This window comes from Tinamus guttatus, unplaced genomic scaffold (genome assembly GCF_059628265.1).
Source record: "Tinamus guttatus ecotype Peru unplaced genomic scaffold, ASM5962826v1 Tinamus_guttatus_pri_ptg000060l, whole genome shotgun sequence".
Taxonomy (NCBI): Eukaryota; Metazoa; Chordata; class Aves; order Tinamiformes; family Tinamidae; genus Tinamus; species Tinamus guttatus.
In genome coordinates, this window is record NW_028288594.1 from 5,010,550 (window position 1) to 5,034,539 (window position 23,990).

Here is a 23,990-nt window from a genome sequence, read left to right on the forward strand (position 1 = left end):
ATCCTCAGGGTGAATATATCGGCTGTTGCTGAAGGTCGGGGCTGGAGCATAAGGCAGAAGAGAGTGTTTCTCCCAAGGCACTGGAGTGCCTGCCGGGGACGGCCTCCCGGTGCCCACAAGCTCTACTCTCCCTGCTGGAGCAGGGCAGCACACAGGAGCACGCACTGTTTGTGGGCAGCTGCCCTGATCCCGGTGCACGGGTCACTCCCCAGCGTCGCCTGCGAGAAGGTGGATGAGCTTCCTGCAGTGCCGCGTGGAAGAGGGGCGGGAGCCTCTGCCAGCGCTGGACTGGGAGTCCCTGCTGGCCAGGGCTGCCAGCTTCTCACTGGCTCTGAGAGACAGAAGCACCTACGGAGAAAAGAGAGGCCACAGGAGTCACAAGTCACCTGCCCTCCGCCCCTCGAGTGCTGCCAGATGTCCCACAGACTTGCTGGGGGTCCCCCTGATAGCCGTGCTGTCGCACTACGGGACGATACCTGCTGTACGGCCGGGTGCTGGCTGATGGCTCGCAGCGCAACAAGGGCTCCTTCCCGCACGCGCGCCTGCGGGTCCCAGCAGGCCACCTCCAGCAGCACGCTGGGGGCCTTGCTCTGGATGAGCAGGTCGCCCAGCTCAGGCGAGTGCCGGCCCAGGTTGCCCAGGGCCGAGGCCGCGTGGCAGCGCGTCTTGGCCTGCACGTCGCTCAGGAGCCGCGTCAGGCCGGGCACGGCCCTGCCCAGCGGCCCGGCCGGGGAGCACTCGTGGTAAGCAGCATTGCCCACCGCAAATGCTGCCGCCTTGCGCACACGCTCGTCCTGGTCTGCCAGGCGCTCCAGCAGGCTCTCCAGCACAGCCCCCCGGCTCTGCAGAAAGCCAGGGCAGTGCCGCAGGAGGTTGCCCAGAAGATTGCAGGTTTTGGCACGTATGGAGTGTTCCCAATGGCCAAGCAGGCGGGTCAGCGGCTGGTCGGCCACATCTGAGGTCCCCAGGATCCTCTGAAGAAAGGGCAGGTGCTCCGGACAGACCCGGGCCACGTGGGTCAAGAGGGACAGGAGGTCAGCTGTGATTGAGGAGTTGTCTGAAAACAAGACGGTTGTCAAGAAGGCAACGACGCTCTCGGAGGCAGCCGCCTCCTTCACAGTTTGTTCTATGACCTGCTCATCAGACACAACAAAATGGCACAAAAGCCTCATGGGGAGCTCCGTGTCCGAAAAGGGCAGATGGTGACAACAGGCCTACGAGAAAGGAGAGACAACGGTGCTGAGTGATTTGTTCCCGTGTGTGGGCTGGAGAGAGGTTGGCCCCGCAGCAAGTCAAGCAGTAGCTAAAGGCTGCCAGCAGGATGGCATGGCACAGCCGACCTGCTCTGTGGACTGTGTGATGTCTGAGTGATGTCTTTGGCACAGGGGAAGGAGGAGGGGGAAGATCTCAGGGTACCTGCAGCAGGTGGGCAGGGATCTGGGAGTCTCTCACACCCTTTGTGAGTGATGCCAAGGTGTCTTCATCCACATCCAGGGCAAAAGGGAAACAGAAGAGCTGGCAGGTCTGGAGCACCACAGCTGGGACAAGCTCAGGATCTCCATCTTCCCCTTCTTGCCTGGATTTTTTGGAGAGATTGAGCTTAACACAGAGGTGATCAGAAAATGGCAGGCCAAGAGACAGACAGCTTTCCTCATGCCAGGCACCAGGGAGAGATTCTGTGGATGAGCTGTTCCCTGTGGCTGTGCCCAGCAAGAGCCAGGTGGGCACTTCTCACCCATCTGTGTACTAGTATTAAGCTGCCAAGGTGCAAGCCATGCCCTTCCCAGTCCCCGATCACAACTCACGTCTGTGCCAGGCACGCCAGGAAGCGGGGGGACAGCAGCATCTTTAGCGTCTCCATGAGGCCTCCACAGGGCTGGGCGAGCTGAGGCAGGCACTGCTGCGGCTCGCAGGTGAAGACGGAGAGGGCCAGGCTGAGGAAGAGCAGGATGCCTGCAGGGGGAACAGCACAAAACCAGGGAAGGCTGCAGAGACTCCTCTCTCCTGTCTGCCCAGTGCTCCGCATGATGCTCCAGAGTCGCTTCTGCGCTTCTCTGTCTGGGAAAGGACAGCTCTCTGGGCAGCGCTTCATGGCAGCACACACAGTGGTCAATTCTGCCAGGCCGACACATTCCCTGCTGCAGAGATGCCCTTTCCCATTTCTTTGCCCATAGGCTGGCAGGGCTCCTGCTGACTTGGCAGTGTTGGCCAGTCCAGCCTTTGCTCCGAGGAAGAGAATAGAAATGCTCAGAAGTCCCCTGAGTCCCTCTGGCCACAGGGGCCAAACGCTGATAGAGATGGGCATGTGTGCAAGTCGGAGGGCAGGATGGGTCCAGGAGAGGTGCCCTGTGGTCTCCGAGTTCCTACCCTGAGGGGAGAGGAGGTTCCAGTCTGGTTCTGACGTGGGGTGGCCTGTCCCCAGGCTGTCTCCTTCCAGCGTCGCATTCTCGCTGGGCACACGAAGCATCGCAACGACACTGTGCCAGGCCACGCGCCACAGCTCTGAGGCAGCAAAGCTCGGCTCCGCAGCCACGTCCTCCTAGTGATGGGGAAGCAGGGGTCAGGGGGCTTTCTAGCTCTGCTCTTCCCTAGGGCTTTGGTCCATGTGCTCACTCACCCCATGATCCTGGGCAGGTCAGCACTGGGCAGACCAGGCAGCCAGTCCTGCAGTGCCTGCTGATGCTGCCAGTCCTAGGGCACTCCTGCTCCTTCCCCCTCTGATGTTCCCATGAATCCCCATTTCCTGCCTCTCCCCCTCTGGCAAACCCTCCAGAACTCCACTAGAAACTCAGGAATACTGTGCGACTTTCACAGGGTCACACAGCTCAGCCAAATCCCCCTCCAGTGCCCTGGTTTGCCTCTGGCTTCATCACCGATCCATGTTCAGGCTTTTCTGCCCCACACAAAGCCTTGACGGGGACCAGGCAAAGGGAAAGGGGCAGGTCAGTACCTGGGCAAGGAGCTTCAGCAGGAGAAAAAAGAGCCCGTCATAGATACCAGCACCCAGTGGCAGAGGCAGCTGCAGCTGTAAGAGAGGGCAGGTTGGAGTTGGGTGCTGGGTCCAAGGGCAGCACCACCCAAACCCCACCTCTCTGAGCCCACCACTGTGTGCACAGCTGTGCAGTGGTGTGGCAGCACAGCCTCCCGGCCCTCCGTTCCCGTTCCCTACCTTGGTGGAGGCCGTCAGTGCGTTCCTCAGTGCTGGTAGAATCTCCTCTCCCCTGAGGGCCATACTCACCCCTTGCTGGCTGAGCTGGGCCAGGAGGAATGCTGCAGCACCCTGAGGGAGCACAGACAGCTCAGCACCTTTTGGACTTTCTCTTACACCCCCTCGAGATTGCACCCCCGCCGCAGGGCTGGACAGACAGGCAGCATCCCCACAGCTCTGGGCAGAACAGTAGGACCCAGATGGGATGAGGGGATGTGCAGGGCTCTAAGCAGTCTCTTGGACTGGGTAGACAGACTCACCACAAAGGAAACAACAGGAGACTGAGTGACAATATCCATAGCCACAGTAACCACCTCCTCAAGCCTGAAATACAAGGACCAGAAGACAACTGAGCTCCCAGCAATTTGTTCCCAAGGCTTCACATCCCACAAAGCAACAGCATTCAGACTCCCACCTGCCAGTGCTGGGAAGCAGCCACCATGCAGGGTGAGAGCAAAATATGGCTCACAGCACCTCCTCATCCATTCTGTGTCCCTGTAGCATTTCCTGCACCCAGCCACACTAACAGCACCCTGCCCATGCATCAGGATCAGAAGGAGTGGAAATCAGATGCTAGTTTTGGGCAGGGTGTAGGACAGAGGCTTGTCCAGGGCAGGGTTCACCCCCTCTGCTACGTCCCTGACCTGGTGCAACACAGGCCCAGGTCAATGAGGGTGCTTACCCAGGCAGGGAACCCTGGAGCTGCAGGCTGAGCAGGGCCAGCAGGTGCAGGGAGGCCTCGCAGGCTGCCCCTCGCGCTGCATCTGCCATAGGGACCTGCCAAGAAAGCAGCAATCACAGAGGAGTGCAAGGCTGGGAGGGAAGGCAGGTGTGTGCCTGAGCCTAGCAGAGCAGACGGTACCTGCATCCTCCAGGCTGGGCTCCCTCAAGCTCTTTCCTGCACGTGTCCCCTGGTCTGGTCTGTATTTTCCCCCGGCAGGATTCTTTCCTCTTGATCCCATCTCTCTCCTCCACACCACCGTCTTCAGCCCCCACTGGCCTGGTCCCACTGCCTGTACCAAATATACTCTCTGCCCACCCCACACCCCCAAAACCCCAGAGCCACTGGTTTCTCCGTGCTCCATTTCTTCTTCCCTGCTTGAGTATCTCTGCCCACCACTCCAGCCAGCGCTGGGTCCCATCCCTGCAGACAGCTCTCAGAGGGTGTGTGCTGCCCGCCCGCACTCCCACCTCACCTCCAGGGATGCAGCACATCCTACCTTGCCCTTCGAGAGCTGCATGAGGGAATCACACACTCGCTGGCTCCTTCCCAGCTGCTGGCACAGGCTTGGGCTGGCATGGCAGCCAGCATAGAGGATCTGCGAGGCACAGGGGAGAGATGCTCAGCAGCCCTGGGTGCCTCTTGGGGCAGCCAGCCAAGCTGCATGGACAGCGAGGCAGATGGGGCTGTTACCTTGAGCACATTGAGAGAACAGTTTGGATGCTCAAGTCTCCCCAGCAGCCTCCCAAGCTGCTGTCTCTCTCCCTCCATGAGCTTCTCAGCCACGTCCCGAGAAACCTGAAGAAATCAGTCTGCTTTTCACCCTGAGCAGCCGGAAGCACTGCCCAGACCTAGGCAGTGTAATCCTAGCAACAAGTTAACAGAGAGAGCCTCTGCTCCCTCTGGGGAGCTTGTGTTCACTTGAGGGTGCCCGTATGTCATGACCCAGCATTGCTTTGCCACACAGTCCCTGAGTTGAGACAAGCAAGGTGAGATTTCTCCTTTGCTAATTAAGAGGTGAAATGAAGGATCAAATGTATTTTTGCTTTCCTTTGTTTTCCTTCTTATTTATTGTCCATTCAATTCCAGATTTCCTACAATTTGGAACCACTGAATTCACCTCTTCTCTGCACTGCCTTTTTCATTATTTATTCCATCCTATGATTCAGATCCTAAGCGGGAGTTTTTTAAACAGACCTAGGAGTTCTTAGATTCTCCTGGAACTCAGCTCCTTCCATGGGAAGGAGCAGCCTGCAAACCCAGGGGATCCCAGCACTGCAGCCATCAAACCTGAAGAATCCCAGCCCTGCTTTCTGCTGCTGAAATTTTCCTGCAAAAGGTCACTAGTTCTGCAGGAACCAATGACCTCTCCCCGCCCTGCAAAAAGAGGTGGCCTGACCTGCTGCTTGGCTTCCCGACACCCGTTCCTCCCCAGGGGGATGCTGCAGGCAGCAGCCAGTGCAGCTGTGAAGAGATCCACCACGTGCTGCCTCTGCTCATGCGCTGGTCTGGGCTCCATCGCTGCACCTGCGCAGGGCAAGAACTCAGGAGACAGGTTCCAGGGACGAGGGTCACTGAGGGGCTGCAGGACAGGGTTGGGGAGCAAGTAAGGAAAAGCCAGGCTTGGGAGAGGAGGAAGATGAGCTCTGGAATTGAAGGGGAGGACAGGAGAGCTCCAGGTAGCAGGGATTTGGGGAACTAGGACAGAGCAGCTCTGGGGGATGATCATATAGGAGTCACCTCTTCCTGGCAATGGTGCTGCAATGGCAGTCAGTGCTCCTAGGGAGCCCAGGAGCTGGAGGAAGAATGGAGATGGTGACAGGCTGCTACTACAATACCTTGCAGAGCAGGCTGCTCCGAGGCCAATCCCTGGAGGAGCCTGTTCAACACAGGCTGATGCTTCTCTCTCAGGCTGGCATAAAAGGGGGCAGAGATGGAAGGGCACTTCATGTCCAGGCTCTCGCAGAGCAAGGTGAAGCACTGTGGGAGACACAGGGGCTGCTGTCACTGCAGACAGAGGGAGGGAAGGGAGAAGGGTGATTGGGGAGAAAGCTGGAAGAGAGGGGGAAGGGGCACCCTTACCAGGAGGCTTTGCTGGCAGAGTCTCATCTCACTGTCAGCTGGCTGGGCCAGCAGCTCCGGCAGCAGGGCTAGGAAGTGGCTGGCACACTCTTGGAAGGTCTGTGGGCTGCGGGAGGCAGGGGCAGATAGGAACACAGATGGAATCACAACCCCTGGTTGCAAGAACGGGACGTGGCCAGTCCCATCCTGCTAATGGAGCAGGCAGCGCACTGTGCTGTCGCCCCAGCTTGCAGCAGCACATCTGGACCCTGTTCTCAGCTGTGCCTTCTCCCTTCTCAGCCAGGTGCCTCAGATTCCCCACCCACGAAAAATGACCCTCTGCAAGTGTGGTGATATCCCACAAAGTGCTTTGTCCGTGATGCTGCCCACTGAGACAGCTCCAGGCACAGAGTAGGAACAACTCCCTGCTGCCCTGAGCTGGGTCCCCACAGCGGACCCCCAAGCACACTGGGTTGCTGCAGCCTCCCTACCTGTCCTTCTGCCTGCTCCCCTCCAGGCTGCACTCACTGCTGAAATAAACTGTGGTCACCACGATGAGGTCTGTCAGCACCACAATACACCAGGGCTGCTGCAAGAGCCAGAGAGAAGCAGCTCATGGGGATTTGCCACTGACTAATGATACAACCGAGGTGGGGTCTTTCCCAGTCAGAACCTCCCTCTTCAGAAGAGGTGACAGTCCCACCAGTCAGCTGCAACAGGACACAGGGCCCTCCAGGAGGCATCTCCCCAGCTCCCTCCTGGCACTGGGATTCTGCTGCATGCTGGAGGGAGTCCCATGCTGCCTGCATTCCCACACCCACCTGCTTGGTGTTACTGTTCTCCAGGATTTTCTTGGCTAAGCACAGCAGGAACAGAGGAATATCCAGCTCTTGGCAAAAGTGGTGCAGAAGCTCCAAGTCACACTGGGTAGCCAGGAGGTTGCCCACAACACGGAGTGCGGGACGGAGATGGGAGGCTCCCTCCAGCATCCCTTCCAGTACCTGTGCATGGAGAAGCCAGAAGAGCTCACAAGTAGCAGTGGTTATGGCTGAGGATGTAACTGCCTCTCTGCTGGCCATGGGGCTGCCCTTCATCCACTAAGACAGGGGATAATTGCAGGACAGACAGACAGCTCCAGGCATGGACATGACATGGGACATGACATGACAGACATGGGACAGCTCCGCTGGACTTGGGGCTCTCCCAGCTCCCCCCATCAGACCTGGGAGAGGAAAAGGCATTTGGGCCTGGCTCAGAGCCCCCAGTGCTGGCTGGCCGGGTGGGCAAGACATCCCTCACCTGCCGGCTGGAGTCTGCAAGGTGGATCTGGAGACGCTGCCGGAAGGCCGGGTCCCTCAGGAGGCTCAGCGGCGCGCTCGGCTGCAGGGCTGAGGGCTCTGTGGCCTCCATCAGGTGCTGCCACTCCTCATCACTCTCCAGCTCCTAACCACGGGGAGAGAGGGCTGGTGTCATAGGTCCTGCCTTCCCCAAGGTCCCTGTGTTGGGTGCCAGGGACTGAGACCTGCTTTCTTCACCACAGGACACATCTCACCTCACTCTCCAAGTCCACAGTCTCTATGCTGCGCCTGCCCCCGGGCTCTCCCCTGACAGGGCCAGGGTCTAGAACGGTCTCTGTTTCAGGAAACTCTTGCTCGTAGTCTCGAGTGATGCTGTGCTCCCTGGTCACAAAAACAGGGCAGTCAGAGAGGTGCTCTGCCTTCCCTCCTGCCTCCCCTCGCAGCCCTGGCCCTCCCTCACCTTGCGCTAGGAGGAGGTTCCTCCAGCTCCCACTCTGCTATGCTGCACTCTCCTTGCAAGATGCCTGTGGATTTCTCTTTGGCAGCACCTGGTGGGTCTCCTTCCCCAAAAGCTGTCTTCCCAGGAGCTGCTTTGCATTTACACCCTTGGTGTCCTTTGTCAGGGTGCTTCATAGATGCTGCGTCAGTCTTCAGCTGCCCCTGGGTGTTGACAGAGAGATTTGGTCAGGGCAAGGCAGTGAGCTGAGTCTTCTACCCACCTGCCGGGAACCCCACATCCTGCCCTGTATGTGGCTGATACCACAGCTTGACCCGTGTACCTGCTGTCCTCCCCAGTAGGTCCCATTTCCATGCCCTCCTTGGCCCTGACTATGGGGTGCAGCCAGGGGAACCCCACGCTTCCCTCCACCTTTTTCTGGGCCTCCTCAGCCATCTTTTGCTGGGCCTTTCTCAGGATCCTGGACTGGCCGCTCCTGGGGGCCAGGGAATGGGCTTGTTTCTCTTTCAGGGCCTGCAGCTCTGGGGTCAGCTTGGTAGTGAAGGGGTTCAAGATGCCATGCTCTTCTGTGTCATCAATCACTGGGGAGGCAAGGAGAGGATTCTGTCAGCAATTCTCTCTTGGGACACTGGGAGTGACCATCTCTGGGACCTCAGAGAAACCCTGAGGGACTCAAGGCCACCCCAGGGGCAGGGGTGAGAAGCTGGCATTTGGAGGAAGCAAAGTGGTGCTGGCAGCCTCCCCTGTGGCAGCAGGAGGAGGAAGCAGATCGGACTACTGCTGGAAAATAGCTGGTGCCAGATACTCACCAGTGACACGTCCAGCAATGAAGGGGTGGGAAAGCAGTTCTGGCCACGACAGGCGCTGGCGGGGATCCTTCATCAGCAGTCCCTGCAGGAAGCTCTGCAAGGCAGCACAGTCCCAGCACAGTGCCAGAGGCACCAGCGCAGGCTCAACGCCTGCTCTATATCCGCCAGGGACACAAAGCACCTACCAGTATCCCTCAGTGAGGACACCCAGGACTCCTGGGTTCTCTGTCTGGTTCTGGGAAAGAAGTGGACCTAGTACTTAGGGCAGCTGGACCATAGGAAGACACTGTCTTCTCTTCTGAGTCCACTAAATCACTCATTTAATGTTTGTCTATTTCCCCACTTATTGAGGGACACCAGTGATTGGGATCCTTCTCCTAGGAGGGCACCTTCTCTTCCCTTCACTGTGCTCTGAGATTCCTCTTAGGGGAGAGGAAACCTAAGACTGACCTACAATTGCAGCCAAAGAGGCTCTTCCATGAATGAATCTCCCACCACAGTCAGGACCTTCACCCTTACCTTGAAGACTGGGCTTATGTCCTTGGGCCATTTGACCGGGTCCTTGACGATGAGGCTGACAAGCTGGAAGATGCTGCTGGTGTAGAAGGGAGGGGTGCCCACAAACAGCTCGTACAGGATGCAACCCACAGACCACAGGTCAGCCGTGTGGTCGTATGGCCGCTCCTCCACCAGCTCCGGGGACATGTACAGGGGGGTGCCCTTGATGGAGGTCAACACCATGGTGTGGATGCTCATGGCACGGGCAAACCTGCTCAGAGCAGAACATGAGTGGCCATTTAAGGCAGAAGCCGCCACTGTAGCCCCCAGAAAAATCCCTATGCACTACCTCACATTCCACTCTGCTCTGTAGTCCAACACTACCCATCCCTACCAATTTGTGAGGATGCAAAGAAGCCAGATCCCTTCCCACCCTCCCTCTTCCTCTCCAACACCCAGCACATCTCTCAGCTGCCCCAAACCCAAGTGCCCCCTCAGCTGGCCCACAGCACCCACCCGAAATCGCAGAGCTTGATGATGCCACCTTTTCCCAGCAGGATGTTCTGGGGCTTCATGTCCCGGTGCAGGATACGATGGGAATGCAGGTAGTAGAGAGCAGAGACCAGCTGGGCAGCTATGGCCTGGACCTGCCAGAGATGCAAGAGACTCATGCTGCATCGCACATAGCCCCCAGCTGGGCTCACCAGCACTGCCCCCTTCCTGCTTCGCCCTGTTTGGGGTAGAGACCACCCCAGGCATCATGGATCCTCTCTGACCCACAGAAGTGGGCAAACAGCTACAGCAGCCATTTGTGGGCAAACTGGAAAGCTGAGGTCCCTTCCAGATCACCACCCTCAGAGCAACCTTGCTCCCTATTCATCCTCTCCAGAGGTTCTGCCAGGTAAAGCCTCAGAGGCACCTTCACCTTCTTGATGGCCCTGGCCCACAGCAGGGATCTGCTGCCTGACAGGTCATCCTGTGCTCTTCACCCTGTGAGGAGGCCTCTGAGTGGCCATGGCTGTGACAGTCACCTGCTCCTCGGGCAGACTCCCATCATCTTCCAGGATCTGGAAGAGTTCCCCCTCTGCATAGTCGGTCACCACCACTACCTGGAAGGAAAAGCAGCGTGGAGGGACCAGGCACTCACACAGCCTCATCCCCACCACATTCTGGGGACCAGAGCAGGGTGAGACAAGAAACCAGTGGGGGATACACTACCTCTCTCAGGCAATCTCCAAGTGCAGTCCCTGCATGTCCCCAAGGAGGGAGGGAATGCCCTAGGAGCAAGGAATCCCAAAGTGGCCACCATAGGGAACAGAGTAGGCTGGTGGCAGGACTACAGCTTTCAACATGAGTGAGGAAAGAGAGCCAAAGTGAGCAGCCGGGATCAGAACAAACCTGACTTGCTGGAAGAGCTGACAGAAACCCTGAGAGACTGTTACCAGAATCCCCTGGGAAAGAGCTCCCTGCTACAGTGAGGGCCACCCCTGCTCCCCTGTCCCGTGAAGCAAAAGCACGTGACCTTAGTTGGCCTATTCACCTCCTTGTCAGTCTCAAAGCTGTCAAGCATCTGGATGATGTTGGGGTGATGGAGGCCTCTCATGATCTCAATTTCTCGCTGCAGGTTCTTCAGCTCCTTCTCAGACCGCCCCACCTTGGGGATGAACTTCAGAGCCACCACCTTCCAAAGTGAACAAAGCTGGGATCAGACCACGGTCCTACTCACCCTGGTGAAGGCAGCATTTAACACAAATGGGATTTTATATTTTCCAGTTTAGCAAAGGGAGCAACCCCTGAACAAGACATTTGTTCACTGGGCACCTTGAAGCCAGGGCTCCTCCGCAAGCCCTTGCACATCAGCGCTGCTGCCCACACAGCTAGACACAGAATTGTAAGCAGTGAATGCAAAGCTTGCACACGTGGCCCTTCCAGAAACAGCCCAGGCATGGGACAGAACCTAGAAACACCAAGGGACAGTGAGCTAAACACTGGCAGCAAGGAAGGCAAACAGCATCTTGAGCAGCATTAACAGGAAGGTAGGCAGCAGATCAAGGGAAGGGATTGTTGCCCCTTACAGTTGTTAGACCACATCAGCACCACTGCAGACAGCTTTTGACAGAAAGACATAAAGAGCCAGGCTCTTTACAAAGACACATGGGGGAAGGATGAGACACAGTGGTCATAAATTGAAGCAGGGGAGGTTCCATCATGATAAACTGAAAAACTGTTCAGTCTGAGCACGAAAGCCTGGCAGCGCCCCGGACGAACAGCCCCCCAGAAATCAACAACCAGCCCCGCGCGAAGGCCTCTCAGCTCTCTCATTTTTCCTCACCTGGGCACTGTATTTCCGGCGCCCCTTGTACACTCGCCCAAAGGAGCCTTCTCCGATCATTTCCAGGACGTGGTACTTCTCCATCGTGGGCACTCGGCGGGGAGGGCACCAAGCTGCCGAGGCAAAGGGGCGCTGAGAAGGAGCCCTTCACCCTGTGCTCCTCCATCCTGCCCTCGCCCCCAGCCTCGGCCAGGCGGCGCCGGGCAGGAGGGAAGGGCCGGGCCCAGCCCCGGCCGGGCGCCTTCCCCCTCACACCGGCGGCTCCAGCTCTGTCCCCAGCATCTCCCCTCGGCCAGAGCCGCCCGCGCTGCCCTCCTCCAACGGGAGCTGCCATCAACCAACCCAGCCCCGCTCCTACAGCAACCCGCCCCGTCCCGCCTGGAGCTGGAGCCGGGGGGAAGTTAAAGCGCAGCGGGATCTGCCCCTGAGCCTGAATCCCGCCGTCAGCCCGGGGGGAGCCTCCTCGGCCTCCCGCCGCACTGGGGCGCCGCGGGCCCCGCTCACCTGCGGGCGGAGGGACCCGGACCCGGACCTGGACCCGCACCCGGCCCGGCGGGAGGCGCCGCCGCCCCCGCCGTTAACGCAGGCCCGGCCCCCTCCCGGCGCCGCCGCGTCGCCTGGCAACCGCCTGCCGTTCCGCTTCCGGGGCGCGCGGCAAGATGGCGGCGGCCGGCGAGGAGCTGGAGGCGACCGAGTGGTAACGGCGGCTCCGCGCCCCCCTCTCGATCCCCTTCCCGTCCCTCCCCGCTCGGGGCGGGCGCGCCCCGGGCCGCCCCTCACGGCCGCCCCCCGCAGGGCGCTGCCGGCCGAGGTGGAGGTGCTGGAGTCCATCTACCTGGAGGAGCTGCGCGTGGCCCGCGGCGGCAGCAGGTACCGTGGCGCGGCCGGGCCGGGCCCCGCGGCGGCGGCGGCAGCGGCGCTGGGGGCCGCGCCTGAGCGCAGCTCGTGCGCCCGCAGGTGGGAGCCGTGGGAGCTCCGCATCACGCTGCACCCGGCCACGGGCCAGGACGAGGGCGCGCGGTTCGTGCGCTTCACGCTCGTGCTCTCCGTGCCGCCCCAGGTAGGGCCCGCGGCCCCCGGCCCGCCCGGCCGCCCGCCCGGCCCGCACCCTGCCGCTCTCTGCTTGTGTCTTCCAGTATCCCGACAAGGCGCCCGAAATCGCCATCAGGAACCCGCGCGGGCTCTCAGATGAGCAAATTCAGAAGTGAGTCCTGGGACAGAGGAGAAGGGAGAGGGTGAAATCTGCACTGGAGGGAGGACAAAGAGACAGCGAGCTGCATGGCAGCACTTGGAAAGGCTTCTCCCGAGTTCTTGTGGATTCCTTTCACTGTTGTCTGTAGAAAAATGTAATGCAAATCTCTTGGGCTTCAAAGGTGTTGGTCCTGCTTTAGCTGAGATGGGACTGGAGTAAGTGCCGGTGCTCGGGCAGCCTCTCGTTGCCTTGTGCTTCTGTCCTTACTGCGGTGTGATGTGTGTAGAGACAGCCCGATGCCCTCTGGCAGCTCAGGGTCCTGGCAGAGCTGCTGTAAGGGTTGCTGTGTCAGAAAATGAAGCCTACATTTTCAAATGAATTACTGAAATGAATTTCCAAAACCGAAGGGCTTCTGGGCAAGCTCAAGCCAGGGTGGTCTGTGAACCTGCCCTTGCGTCTCCACAAGGACAAAATTCTCATGGGCACTGGCTTGTGAGGTGCTATAAAAGCACATGAATGCACATGTGTACTTGTCCAGTGCTTGTGGGAGAGCACATACCTATGTCTAACATGCACTAAGTGTTTCATCTTTGCTGTAGGATTTCGCAGACCCTGGGACATGTTGCTGAAGCCAGACTGGGAACAGAGGTGCTCTATGAACTGATTGAGGTGAGAGTTAGGGCAGCTGGGTGGATGTCCAGCCCTCAGCGCTGTCCTCCCTGGAGCAGCCCTGCAGGTGGGACAGCTTTGAGCCTGGGCCTGGGGAGGCCCCTGAGCGAAGTGTCTGCCCTTCTCCTCCCACAGAAGGGGAAGGAGATTCTCACTGACAACAACATTCCCCATGGCCAGTGCGTGATCTGCCTCTACGGATTCCAGGTAGGAAGGTGTATCTCAACCCTGCCACTCTGGTCTGTAGGCAATGTTATTTAGCAGATACCATCCTAAAACTGAGGAGGAGATGAAGCCCAGTGGAAGGGGTTATGTGGCTCAGTGCCACCAGTAATACTAGTTCCTTGCTTCCAGTGCTGATGCTGGAGTGGAAACCCATCTTGGCTGAGCAGGCTACACAACTCTGTGCTCAGAAACTCGTTAGAGCTGCTCTCTCTTCTGCAGGAGAGAGAAGCCTTCACAAAGACCCAGTGCTACCACTACTTCCACTCCCACTGCCTGGCCCGCTATGCCCAGCACATGGAAGAGGAGGTCCTCATGCAGCAGGAAGAGAGAGACCAGCACCTGGCACCTTCCTCAAAACAGGTATTAGGTGCTGGGCTTGCCCTCTTGCACAGACCCCCACAAATTCTGTGTCACTGCTCTCGGGGACATGCAGCAAGAGCTAGTCTGGCCCAGCAGCCTTGTGCCACATGGTCAGTGTCATGCCTGTGGCCACAAATCAGAATGGGGAATGGATGAAGTGACTCCCAGGAGCCCTTTCCAGCCAAATATATTGGATGATTTTTAGTATTCAGCAATGAGTTTATTGGATTTCTGGAACAATTCTAAGTATATGAGGGACATTCTTAGAAATCTGGAGCCACAAGACTTGGGAACTTTTTCAATTGAAAGGTGAGCTCCTTCCCTAATCCTCCAACTCCAGGAATTTGCAAGACTCTTGGTGGTGCAAGATAAACATGACCTCCAGCATTTGTAGTAGTCATCCAGGCCAGGCTGTTTTCACAGTGCTGTAATCTCCCTGCTGTGGACAGCTCATGGTCAGCTGAAAAGGCCCCCTGGTTTCACCTCCAGGTGGGGGACTGTCTGGACGTGCATAGGCTGGGTCGGAGCCTGGGGTTGGGATGAACTGTGCCCTCCCTGCAGGCAGCCGGCGTGCAGTGCCCTGTCTGCCGGGAAACCCTCGTCTATGACCTGTGTGCCCTGAAGGCAGCGCCGCCGCCGCAGCAGCCGCTGGTAAGAGATGGGGTCTTGTCTGCCCAGCTGTGTCTGATCTCTGAGTAGCTTCACTTGGGGTGCTGAAATGACCAAATGAGCGTCTGCTGCAGCCCTTTGTATCTTCCCAGACAGTGCAGCCAAAGGATAGGTCACAAAATGTAGCAGGCTTCTCCTGTCTGTCTGGCATGTCCCCAAAGAGCAGGTTTAGCTGTTCAGCCCTGAGATTTCTTCCTCTAAACTGTAATATGAGATAATGCATCCCATGTTCTTCAGGTACAGATGTGTGCAGAAAAGTTGTGTCTGTGCACAGCCAGCAAGGTCTGGGAAGGGAGCCTGTTGCCTGGACCTGTTCATGTGCCATAACAGTAACTCTATAAAAACAAACAAGAGCACAAACTCTATCTCATGCCCTCATCTTGGAGCGGGTCACTGAGTCCTGCTGTGGAGAGGAGTCTTGCCATAGAGAATCCAGCTTCGAGGATGATAGGACAGAGGAAAGGAAAGAGCTGTGGTTAAATCTGCCTCTGTAGGTTAACACTTTATTGTGGGAAAGAGGCAAAGATGGGTAGTGTCATTGGCCCTGACCTTGTGCTGAGCAGCAGGCAGTTCTGCTGTGGGGCTGGGAGTGCCTATGTGGAACCTCTTTGTTGCTCTCTGTGCTCTAAGGGAATAATCGTAGCTTTCCTTGAACATGTTCCTGCACACACTGGGGTCATGTGAGGGACCCTGGCTCATACAGGGTGCTCTGTGGTCCTGATGCAGCTGCTGTGTTGGGAGCATCTCGCTCCAAAGGAGGAGCCCCAGGGCAGTGGGTGCAGTGGGTCCATGTGGGCATGTTCTGCCTCCACCTAGGGCTTCACCAGGTCTGCAGACCTGCCCGATAGTGCGTGGGGAACAGGCGCGCGTTGCCCAGGTGCTGTGTGACCAGAGCTGGGTTGGGGGGTCTCTGCTAGTGCTGCCAGCTGCCCACCCACACTGCTGCTCTCTGCCACTCAGGAGCCGTACAGGCCGGATGCCAGGACCCTGCAGCACCAAGAGGAACTGCGCTTAATCTTCAAGAGACAGCAAGAGAGGGGTGGCATTATCGACCCTGAAGCCGAGAGGAACCGTTTCTTCATCAGCCTCCAGGCGGTATGGCACTGGGGGCAGAGCATCTCCGTGCTGACAAGGGGGTCCCTGGGCCGCCAGGCCCAGTGCCGTCATCTGCTCTAGGGCTCTCCTGTCCCTTTCTTCAGCGCTGGCTTCTTTCTTTCAGCCTCCAGCTGCTGCTGAGTCAGGCGAAGCAGCCCCTGCTTCTGAGCCACTACAATCTGCAAGTGCTGTGGATTCACCTCGGGCACCGTGTCAGCCCTCAGCTCCAGAGCCAGCCGGGCCTCTGGAGGCCAGGGAAGAAGCCAGGCAGCCCGAGAGACCGGCTGTGCCCACGGAGCACCAGAGCAAGCGAGAGAGGCACAGAGGCGAGAGGCTGGGCCTCAGGGGCCGGGGCCGGCAGCTGTGCAGCGATGCGCAGGGAGCCGCAGAGGAACCCTGTCATCCCCCACACGGCTCCAGGGGCTCCAAGGGCTTCGGCCGGAGATCAGAGCGGAGGGAAGAGAGGAGCCAAAGAGCTGGTGGGAGGCATAGCCAAGAGTTTCCAAAACCTCCCAGCAGAAACAGGGCTGCAGCCCCGGCTGAAAGGAAGGAGTTGAGTCCTGAAGACCCCTCACCAGTAACTGGGATGTTGGACTTGAAAGAGGATTACCCTGATGTGAGGAGATGGACCCCAGAGCAGGAGGCTGAGGTCCGGGGTGATGAGGAGAACCCGGCACTCAACCGCAGCAAGCACCGAGGAGCTCCCGGCTGGCAGGGCCACCACAGGCCCTGGGATTGCGGAAGGTGGGAGAGGTCCCGGGCACAGGAGCCTGGCGCCTACCCCAGGGCGCCAAGAGGCCGAGGGGCGCTCAGGCCTGGGGTGCGTCGAGAAGCCCCTCACCTTGAAAAGGAGAGCGGCTCCTAGCAGGACTGCGGAGGGCTGGGCTGGGGGAGGGAAGGGCTGTTTGGGCAGAGGGTGAAGGTTCTGGCAGAGGAGTGGTGAGCAGACACCATGCCCCTGGGAAAGGAGGATGTGCACTGCAGAGCTTGGAGGCAGCTGGCATGGGGCACAGTTTGGGCAAGGAAGTGTCCCTAGGGCACATGTGTAGAGAGAAGCATCCTAGCGTGGCTGCCTGGCAGGAGCCATCACCGGTACCAGAGAAGGGGCCTTCCAGCAGTCACAGCAGCCTTGGTCTCGGGGAATGCAGAGGCAGGGGAAGCCTTGACCAGGGACCATTACCCACCTTGAATGAGGTGCCAAAAACTTCAGTGCCTGCAGAGCATGTGGATCAGGCCCAGCACGGTGCCACAGCAGAGCCAGAGTTAAGGTGGGAATTCCCTGGAATTGAGCATCCCTGCAGAGCATGATGGTACCAGGCACTAAGGCTGTGCTAGGCCACAATCTAGACCTCAGCTTGCTGCATCCTCAAATGATTTGGAGAGCATCTTCTCGCCCTGCTGTTCCCTGGAGACAACATTGCCGTTTCCCTGGCCCTGACCTCTGCTCTGCTTCTGCAGGGTCCTTCAGTTGCCTTTGCAGGCAGTGGCTGCGTTGGAGAGGCTTGGGAAAGCTTTCTGCTCTGTGTCCTGTATACTTGTTAAGATCCTTTTCTAAGTCTAGGCTGTTTTGGAGCTCACCGAGGTCCAGAGTGAAGACAGATCCCAGTACTTGAAATTTTCTTACCTCCATTCACCTTCCCTTCATGCTGCTTTTGCTTTAAAGAAATGGGATGAGGACTTGCTTTTTATACTAACGTGTCCCTGGTGCAGTTCCTTCTACTGATGCTTCATGTGTTTAAGCCATGTCCCACTGAAGAAACATGACAGAAAATCCAAGTCCCTTGCATAAACCAAATCCCTTCTCACATAAACAGGGTGCAAAAGCCTTTCCTTGGACGGCTCCTCCTGCCTGCCTGCTCTGCTCTCTTCCCTCTCAGCCTTTTCCTGATGATGCTCGTCTAACTTGCTGTCGAGCATTGGTTGCTTTTTCATTTTTTTCATTTTTTTTTTTCCTAAGGAGCTTCTTTCTTTCCTTCTCCAGTCTGAGCCTATAGTGCCCATCCTGGGCTCGGGGATCTGAGAGCCAGACTGCCCTGTTGGGGAGCAGTGCTGAACGCCCCGGCGCTGCCTCCCTGAAACGCGCCCTCGTCTCCATCCTTCAGTGCTTGCTCTGCTCCAGCCTGTTGGTGGGTGCAAAGGAGAGGTGTAAACTTTAACTGACACTGGTGCTGCTCTGCTGCCTTCTGCTATTACCGGTGGAATTCCTGTGCTCCCAAAAAATAGGTTTGATTGTTTGCTTTAGGACATAGAGATCTCTGCCCTTTGCAACAGCTGTAGCTAAACCTCCCTTGCTTCCTCCAGAGAGCTGGATTCGGTCTGTTCTCAGCTGGAAAGCTGTCCTGCCATGAGCATGGGAGCAGGGGAGGACAGTCCTGGAAATCCCATGGAATTTCCGCTCAAATTCAGCAAGCGGGAACTTGGGTAATTGCAAACAAATGCCAAACTTGTTAGTGGGGAGGGGGATACTTCTGCGTGTTGGGATTTGGGAAGGGCCTTCTCCTTTCTGACTTGCTGCTGGCAGCCTGGAGCAGAGGAAATCTCAGAGCTGTGCAGAAAGAAATCAGGGTTCAACAAAACAAGCCCCAGGTGTTGTGGGATGCATGGAGGCTGGAGGAGGCCTCATCACAGCCCTACGTGTTCCCTCCCACAGCCAGGAGTGGCAGAGAGCTCTGGAAGGAGCCTGTGCCTGACTCCTTTGCCTGTGCTTGGCTGGGTGGGGATTTGGGGTAGGGGAGGAATAGGAGGTGTCTTGGTGTCTGCCTGGATCCAGCTGCCAGGGCTGCTGCACAGTGGGGCTGGCACAAGCGCTCAGAGGTGCAGGGCAGTGAGGCAAGGCTGCTGGCTGTAGCATTAACACTATTAAAAGCAAAGCAGAGTGACTGATGCTGCTGCCTGTGCTCTTGTGTGGTGGCAGGGGCCTGCGGGGTCTGCGTGCCCGTCTTCTTCGCATCCCCATCTGCCTGACCCTGAGAAGCTGCCACGGGCCCTCGTCCGTGTCCCCCAACCTTTCTTGGTGGTGACAACCAGCCTGGGGGTAACAGTGTAGGCCTGTGCCCCCCTGTGAGCTGCCACCAAAGGACCCCAGGCTGGCACCGGGCACAGCTGGAAGCACCAGCCCCTCCACACGCCCCGGGCTGCTGCAGACAGACTGCTTTGGACCTGCAGCCTGGCACAGAAGGCCCTGCACCCTGCACAGGCGGGTACAGGGCCAGGGCGGCACCAGGGCCCAGCCCAGAGCTGGGATGGAGGCTCCCAGCCCCTACACCCAGCCCAGGTGGCACCTCCTGGGCGAGCGCTGCCTCTGCCCTACAGACCTTGCTTGGCTCCAGCTCCCTGGGACGTGGCAGCAACGCTACTGCCCTGAGCACCGAAACCCAGCCCTGCCAAGTGAGGTGAAAGGATTTTGAAACAGGAGAGGAGACACTCTTCCCACATGAGAGGCGTGCACAGATCCGCCCCCCCAAGCTCTGTGGTGCTGAGGAGGAGCTGCAGAGCCTGCCTGGATAAGGCCTCCCCTCCCAGCTTGTATTTCAAAGCCCCAGGTCTTCCCCCTGCCCCAACCTCCTCTTGAGGAGCTACTAGCTCACCGTGGAGGGATGAGCATCCATACAGCTGCACCCCTTGCTACCACAGGCAGCAGCATGAGAGAGAACAAGCCAGCTCTTGGGAGTTGTTTTCCTGGATCAGCTCTGGATTGGCAGTACCAGCTGTGCCAGACCCTCCCTTGCCTTAGGCACAACAGAGTTTGAGGCTCACAGACTTTGCTCAGCTAGGATATCCCCGAGAAGTACTGGGAGTGCACTGCTCCCCTACCTGTCAAAGCTGGAAAGGTCTTTGGGCCACGATCTGAACCATGAAGACAAGATCGTCACATACACACAAGCAGACAGGACACAAGACAAAAGAGCCATGTTTTACCCTTCCCAGGGGACATTTCACAAGACAGTTCCGCCAAAGGCTGCTCTGAACAGATCTGCAGTTCTCTTCAGCAGAGCAGCCCTGCAATGCTGCTGCCTCGGGAAAGTGCCAAAGGGGCCCATGTGCCCAGAAATGATGGCAATCCCAGTGCAAGGCGCTCCAGCAAGTGGGGCCAGCACCCAGGTCAGGGAGCAGGTAGAGCCGATGCCCTTACCCTGTGGCAGGACTGGCAGCTCCAGCTCTCTGCACACTTTAATAAAAAACCAAGGCCTTGGTGAGGTAGACATGAAGGAAAGGCTGGGCCTGCGTACTTGGGCAGCTGCACAGCATCCTCAGGATAGCCAGGTCCTTGCGCCAGCTGTTCCCAGGTTTCACAGAGTGGCGGGACAGGGCTCATCCCTTGTCACTGCAGAATGGAGCGTATATTGTCAATGGCTCCTCTGGGGTCTGACTTGTAGAGCATGAAGTGGCCCTGCACCTGGGCAGCACTGATGTGCTCGGAGGCTGCCAGTGCCTGCTCTGCAAAGCGCTCGGCGGCGGCCGGGGGCTGCTCCGGGTAGAAGCGCTGGAACATGCGGGAGAGCTGCCAGCGGGAGCAGTGCCCCACGTACTGCTTGAGGTCCACGCGCCCGGGCCGCACCAGCGCCGGGTCCAGCCTGGCGAGAAACAGGAGTGAGAGAGAACCTCCCAGGAAGCCCATGGAAAAGGCTTCAAAAGAGCAAGTTTTCTCCATGCCGCCTTTTCCCCTGCCCCCAGGAGGGCAGCTCTGACCTGTCCACGTAGTTGGTGGTCATGAAGACAATCCTGGCTTCTGTGGAGGCCACACCATCCAGGGCGTTGAGGAGGCCACTGAAGGTCAGGCGCCCCATGCCCTGGTACACAGCAGGGTCTGGGGACAAACATCTCTCAGATCCCATCTAGCAGCCACTCACCCAGGGCGGTCTCATGGGCCACCTCCCTGCAGCCTGAAGCTCAGCACAGCTTGCCAAAATGTCTGCCTGGCTGCTCCCACCTTAAACCAAGTTCTCTGCTCTCTCCTTCCCCTCAGCAAATCCCTCCGCCTCTCCCTGTCTGAGAGCCCATACACTTCCCTTGTCCACAGGGACACCAGGGAATCCAAAAGTCCCCTCTGCTGAAATATCTCATGCTAAGAGCTTGGCAAGACAAATGCCTTTGCCTGAGGTACTACTAGGAGCCCCAAAGCTCTTCTTATACCGCCCAGCCAAAACCAAGTGAGGTCCAGTTTGGGCGACAAGGAGCTAAGACAAGTGCCCACTCCTGATCTCTGCTGAGCTGGGCGCCAGGGAGCTGGCAGAGCTGCAAGGAGCGCAGAGGCTGAACCCCCTCCCAGCAGAGCCGCTGTCCCGGGCGCAGGCCCCGCTCACTCTCGGCAGCGAGGTCCCGACTGACGAAGGCAGCGTCCACGTCCTCCAGCAGGATGATGCTCTGCTGCGGGGCCACGCTCAGGAGGTGGTTGAGGCGGTCATCGGAGAGGCTGCGGTCGCTGAGGCTCAGCAGGCAGATGCTGTACTGCAGCTCCCCGGCCAGCGCGGTGCTGCGACACCCCGCAGCGTGAGCGGTGGTAGTGGTGCCAGCAGCACACACGCTCGTGCCAGGCTCGCGCAGGAGACGGCCCTGGCATCGCATTGCTGCGGTGTGAAGCCAAACCCATCCACACACCCCCAACAGCAGAGCCCACAGGAAAGCCCCTGTTACCTGTCAGTAACACTCACATGAAGCTGCTCTTCCCACAGCCAGGCGGGCCGTACAGCAGGTAGCCTCTCCGGTATGGGATCCCTAGGAAGACAAGGGTCCTTCTAGGAACCAGCACAAGGCCTCAAACACAGCCCCTCCAACTGTCCCCCACAAAGGTGACAACTGCAAGCAAGGAACCTGGACTGTTCGCATGGGTTGTTCTGTGCCGGCAGTGATGTGGTTTCCATGAACCATGTTTCGGGGAACACTGCTTCAAATGGATGCAGTAATTGCATCAACTGCAGTAACTAACTACTCAGTGTCCATCACTGAGGCTTATCTGCCCACACAGACCTAAGGCACCAGCATCAACTAAGGCATCTTCACACTCAGAAAACAAAGGACAAAAAAAGAAGGACAAATAAATCACTCTGCAACTGTTCCCAGGGGGGACCTCTGGCACCCTGCCTCTCCCCACAGGAGCAGCACAGGAGCAGTGACCTCCACCGCTCATCGTGACACCTGGGAGTGGAGGCTGGACAATTTGCTCCAGAAAAGCTTCCCCCTAAGAGTCTGTTTAATTGCTACATGCAGCCAGAGGCCCAAAGAGCTGGAGGAAGTTCTGTGCCCAGGCTCAGACACACAGCTACAAAGCAGCGAGGCTGCGGAAACCCAGTCCTGAGCTGCAGCAAAGACAAGACAAAGCATCCTCTCACCTGGACAGGACGGGGCCACGGGACAGGGCAGAACGCGGGGCATGGGCAGCACTTCTGGATCTTAACTGTATGTCTGAGGCCTGACCCCACCGAGCTGAGAGGAACCTGTCGCTTTGCAGGCGCAGGCCTGAGCTCCGCAGCTCGGCCCTTAGCCAGCGAGACGGCTCCCCGCAGCCGAGGGGCGCAGGGGGCCGGGGGGCCGCGCCGCGCAGGGCCTTGCCTCGCTCGCTGTACCACTGCGGGTTCTCGATGAACTCCCTGACGTCCTGCAGCAGCCTCTCCGACACCCCCTCGTCCAGCACCACGGAGCGCAGCGGGCGGCGGCGGCGGGGGAAGCCGAACTGCCGCCACTCCGCTCCCATGGCCGTGTACATGACGGTCCTGCCCTCCTGCTGCTGCAGAGCCAGCGCCCGGGCTGCAGGGACAGGCACAGGGGGTGGCTGGCAGGGAGAGGCATCTCCTGCAGACCAGACTGGCCCCACACAGCTGCCCTACAGACCTTCCTGGAGGATGTTGAAGAAGATCTCCCGGTTGGTGCCCAACGCAGTGAAGGTGACGGATTCCCAAGGGGTCCCAGTGTGCAGGTCAATCATCTGTTTCTCCCGGTTGCGCTCAATGCGAATCCACTTCCTCCGGTACCTGGAGCAGGAAGATGTTTGTGGAAGCTGGGCCGGAGCAGCCCCAGGTCCCCCTCTGCTCCGCTGAGTGTCAGTTTCAGCTGCTGCTTTTCACTTCCCAGCCACATGGGCCAGGACTGTTCCCCTTGTCACCAAAGCAGGCATGGCAGGGGACAGGCTCAGCAAGGGGGTGGGTCTCAGAACCGCTGTGTCCCATGCTTGGCACACAGTACTGGCTACATCCAAGGATCTGCTGCTGCTCAGCTGCTTTCAGAGTGAGGCCACAGCTTTGATTGCATCTCAAGGGGCACATTCATCCCAAGTAAAGGGATCAGTTCGCCCCAGTGAATACTAGCTTCTCATCTTCTGCCCTAGTCTGGACGCAGGACAGAGACAACACTCTCCCTGTTGCCTCCACAGGCCCCACAGATTGGAGCTTTCTTGACAAAACACTGGCCAGACCCCAGGCTGCTTTTCCTTCTTCCTCTGCCCTCCCTTACCAGATGAAATGGTTCCCAGGGCTGGGGACGAAGTCGAACTTGGTGCTGACGCGGCCACTCTCATGCTGCAGGTAGGATGTCTCCACGCTCAGGTGCTGTGTGTGCTTGGCATGGTGCGAGATCCAGTTCAGCAGCCAGTGGTAGCTCTTATCCTTGCTGGGCACCTCCAAGGTGATCATGTAGTGGCGCCTGAAGGCCACCAGGCCAAACTGAGCCCCCTTCCGGGCTAGTGCCAGCGCTGTGCCCACCCCCACGAGGCCGAACCCAGCCCCGAAGTATGGGTTGTCCTTCAGGGCTAAGACAAAGTCAGAAAAGGGCATCATGGGGGGTTAAGCAGCTTCTTTCAACAGCATTGTCTCTGATAAGGCAACAAACCTGTGTGAAAAGAGACAGAGGGTGAAAGCACTGGGCGATGGAGCAATGAGGGACGCACTGGACGGCCCACAGCTGCCCAGCCTTTACCAAAGGGTACGTTCTCAAAGCAAAACATTCCTTGGTGCCCTTGGATTCACCCATATCCACCTTCCCTTAGAGATCACACTCTCCACCTCAATACAGAGAAAACCTTTAAAATGAAGCACTCCACACAACAAAAATCACTGGGGACAGCAGAGAGCCAAGGAGCTCCAGCATTTCAGTGCTGCTCTGCTGTGGGCTCGCTGACCAGGTAGGCAACACCCCCAGGGAAGGGGCCGGGGGTATTTCTCAGCAGGCTGTGCAGCTCCCAGCACAGCCACGCCAGCAGCGGCAGGCTCTAACCGCGGAGCAGCGGGCGCTGCCGCGGCCCCACGGTGGCTGTTACCCAGCACGGGCTGGGCACAAGCCTGAGCGCTGGGCACAGCCCGGGCCCCGGCACCGGCTGCAGCTTCTCCAGAGCTGGGGAGCGTCACTTCGATCCCATTACGGAGCCTGGCTGCAGGGCCTCGGCGCTTCCTGCAGGCCACCAGGGT

At 58.5% G+C, this 23,990-nt stretch overlaps 3 protein-coding genes across 3 annotated transcripts; 1 reads left to right on the forward strand and 2 right to left on the reverse strand.

Annotated features, from left to right (window-relative positions):
* Nucleotides 1–201: 201 nt before the first annotated feature.
* Nucleotides 202–11,475, reverse strand: STK36 (serine/threonine kinase 36). Its single transcript, XM_088540364.1, has 26 exons — nt 11,385–11,475; nt 10,593–10,733; nt 10,084–10,161; nt 9,569–9,699; nt 9,074–9,323; nt 8,555–8,648; nt 8,157–8,326; nt 7,749–7,948; nt 7,543–7,669; nt 7,290–7,433; nt 6,812–6,991; nt 6,482–6,579; nt 6,012–6,117; nt 5,768–5,909; nt 5,329–5,456; nt 4,623–4,727; nt 4,429–4,527; nt 3,891–3,985; nt 3,469–3,532; nt 3,170–3,280; nt 2,951–3,025; nt 2,368–2,539; nt 1,806–1,953; nt 1,417–1,576; nt 477–1,214; nt 202–348 (listed from the first exon to the last, which is right to left on the reverse strand). Exons 1-26 carry the CDS (start codon nt 11,466–11,468, stop codon nt 202–204), a joined length of 3,987 nt encoding a protein of 1,328 aa, XP_088396490.1. The 5' UTR covers nt 11,469–11,475.
* A 559-nt stretch (nt 11,476–12,034) lies between these two features.
* On the forward strand, nt 12,035–16,471 carry RNF25 (ring finger protein 25). The gene is made up of 10 exons (XM_088540346.1): nt 12,035–12,081; nt 12,180–12,254; nt 12,342–12,444; nt 12,521–12,588; nt 13,176–13,245; nt 13,381–13,452; nt 13,690–13,830; nt 14,392–14,481; nt 15,460–15,594; nt 15,719–16,471. The coding sequence occupies exons 1-10, from the start codon at nt 12,044–12,046 to the stop codon at nt 16,457–16,459; spliced, it is 1,533 nt and encodes a 510-aa protein (XP_088396472.1). The 5' UTR covers nt 12,035–12,043; the 3' UTR covers nt 16,460–16,471.
* Nucleotides 16,472–19,878: 3,407 nt separating this feature from the next.
* On the reverse strand, nt 19,879–23,392 carry BCS1L (BCS1 ubiquinol-cytochrome c reductase complex chaperone). The gene is made up of 7 exons (XM_010215338.2): nt 23,041–23,392; nt 22,423–22,562; nt 22,144–22,338; nt 21,246–21,309; nt 20,898–21,067; nt 20,284–20,401; nt 19,879–20,168 (listed from the first exon to the last, which is right to left on the reverse strand). The coding sequence occupies exons 1-7, from the start codon at nt 23,361–23,363 to the stop codon at nt 19,916–19,918; spliced, it is 1,263 nt and encodes a 420-aa protein (XP_010213640.2). The 5' UTR covers nt 23,364–23,392; the 3' UTR covers nt 19,879–19,915.
* Nucleotides 23,393–23,990: the final 598 nt, after the last annotated feature.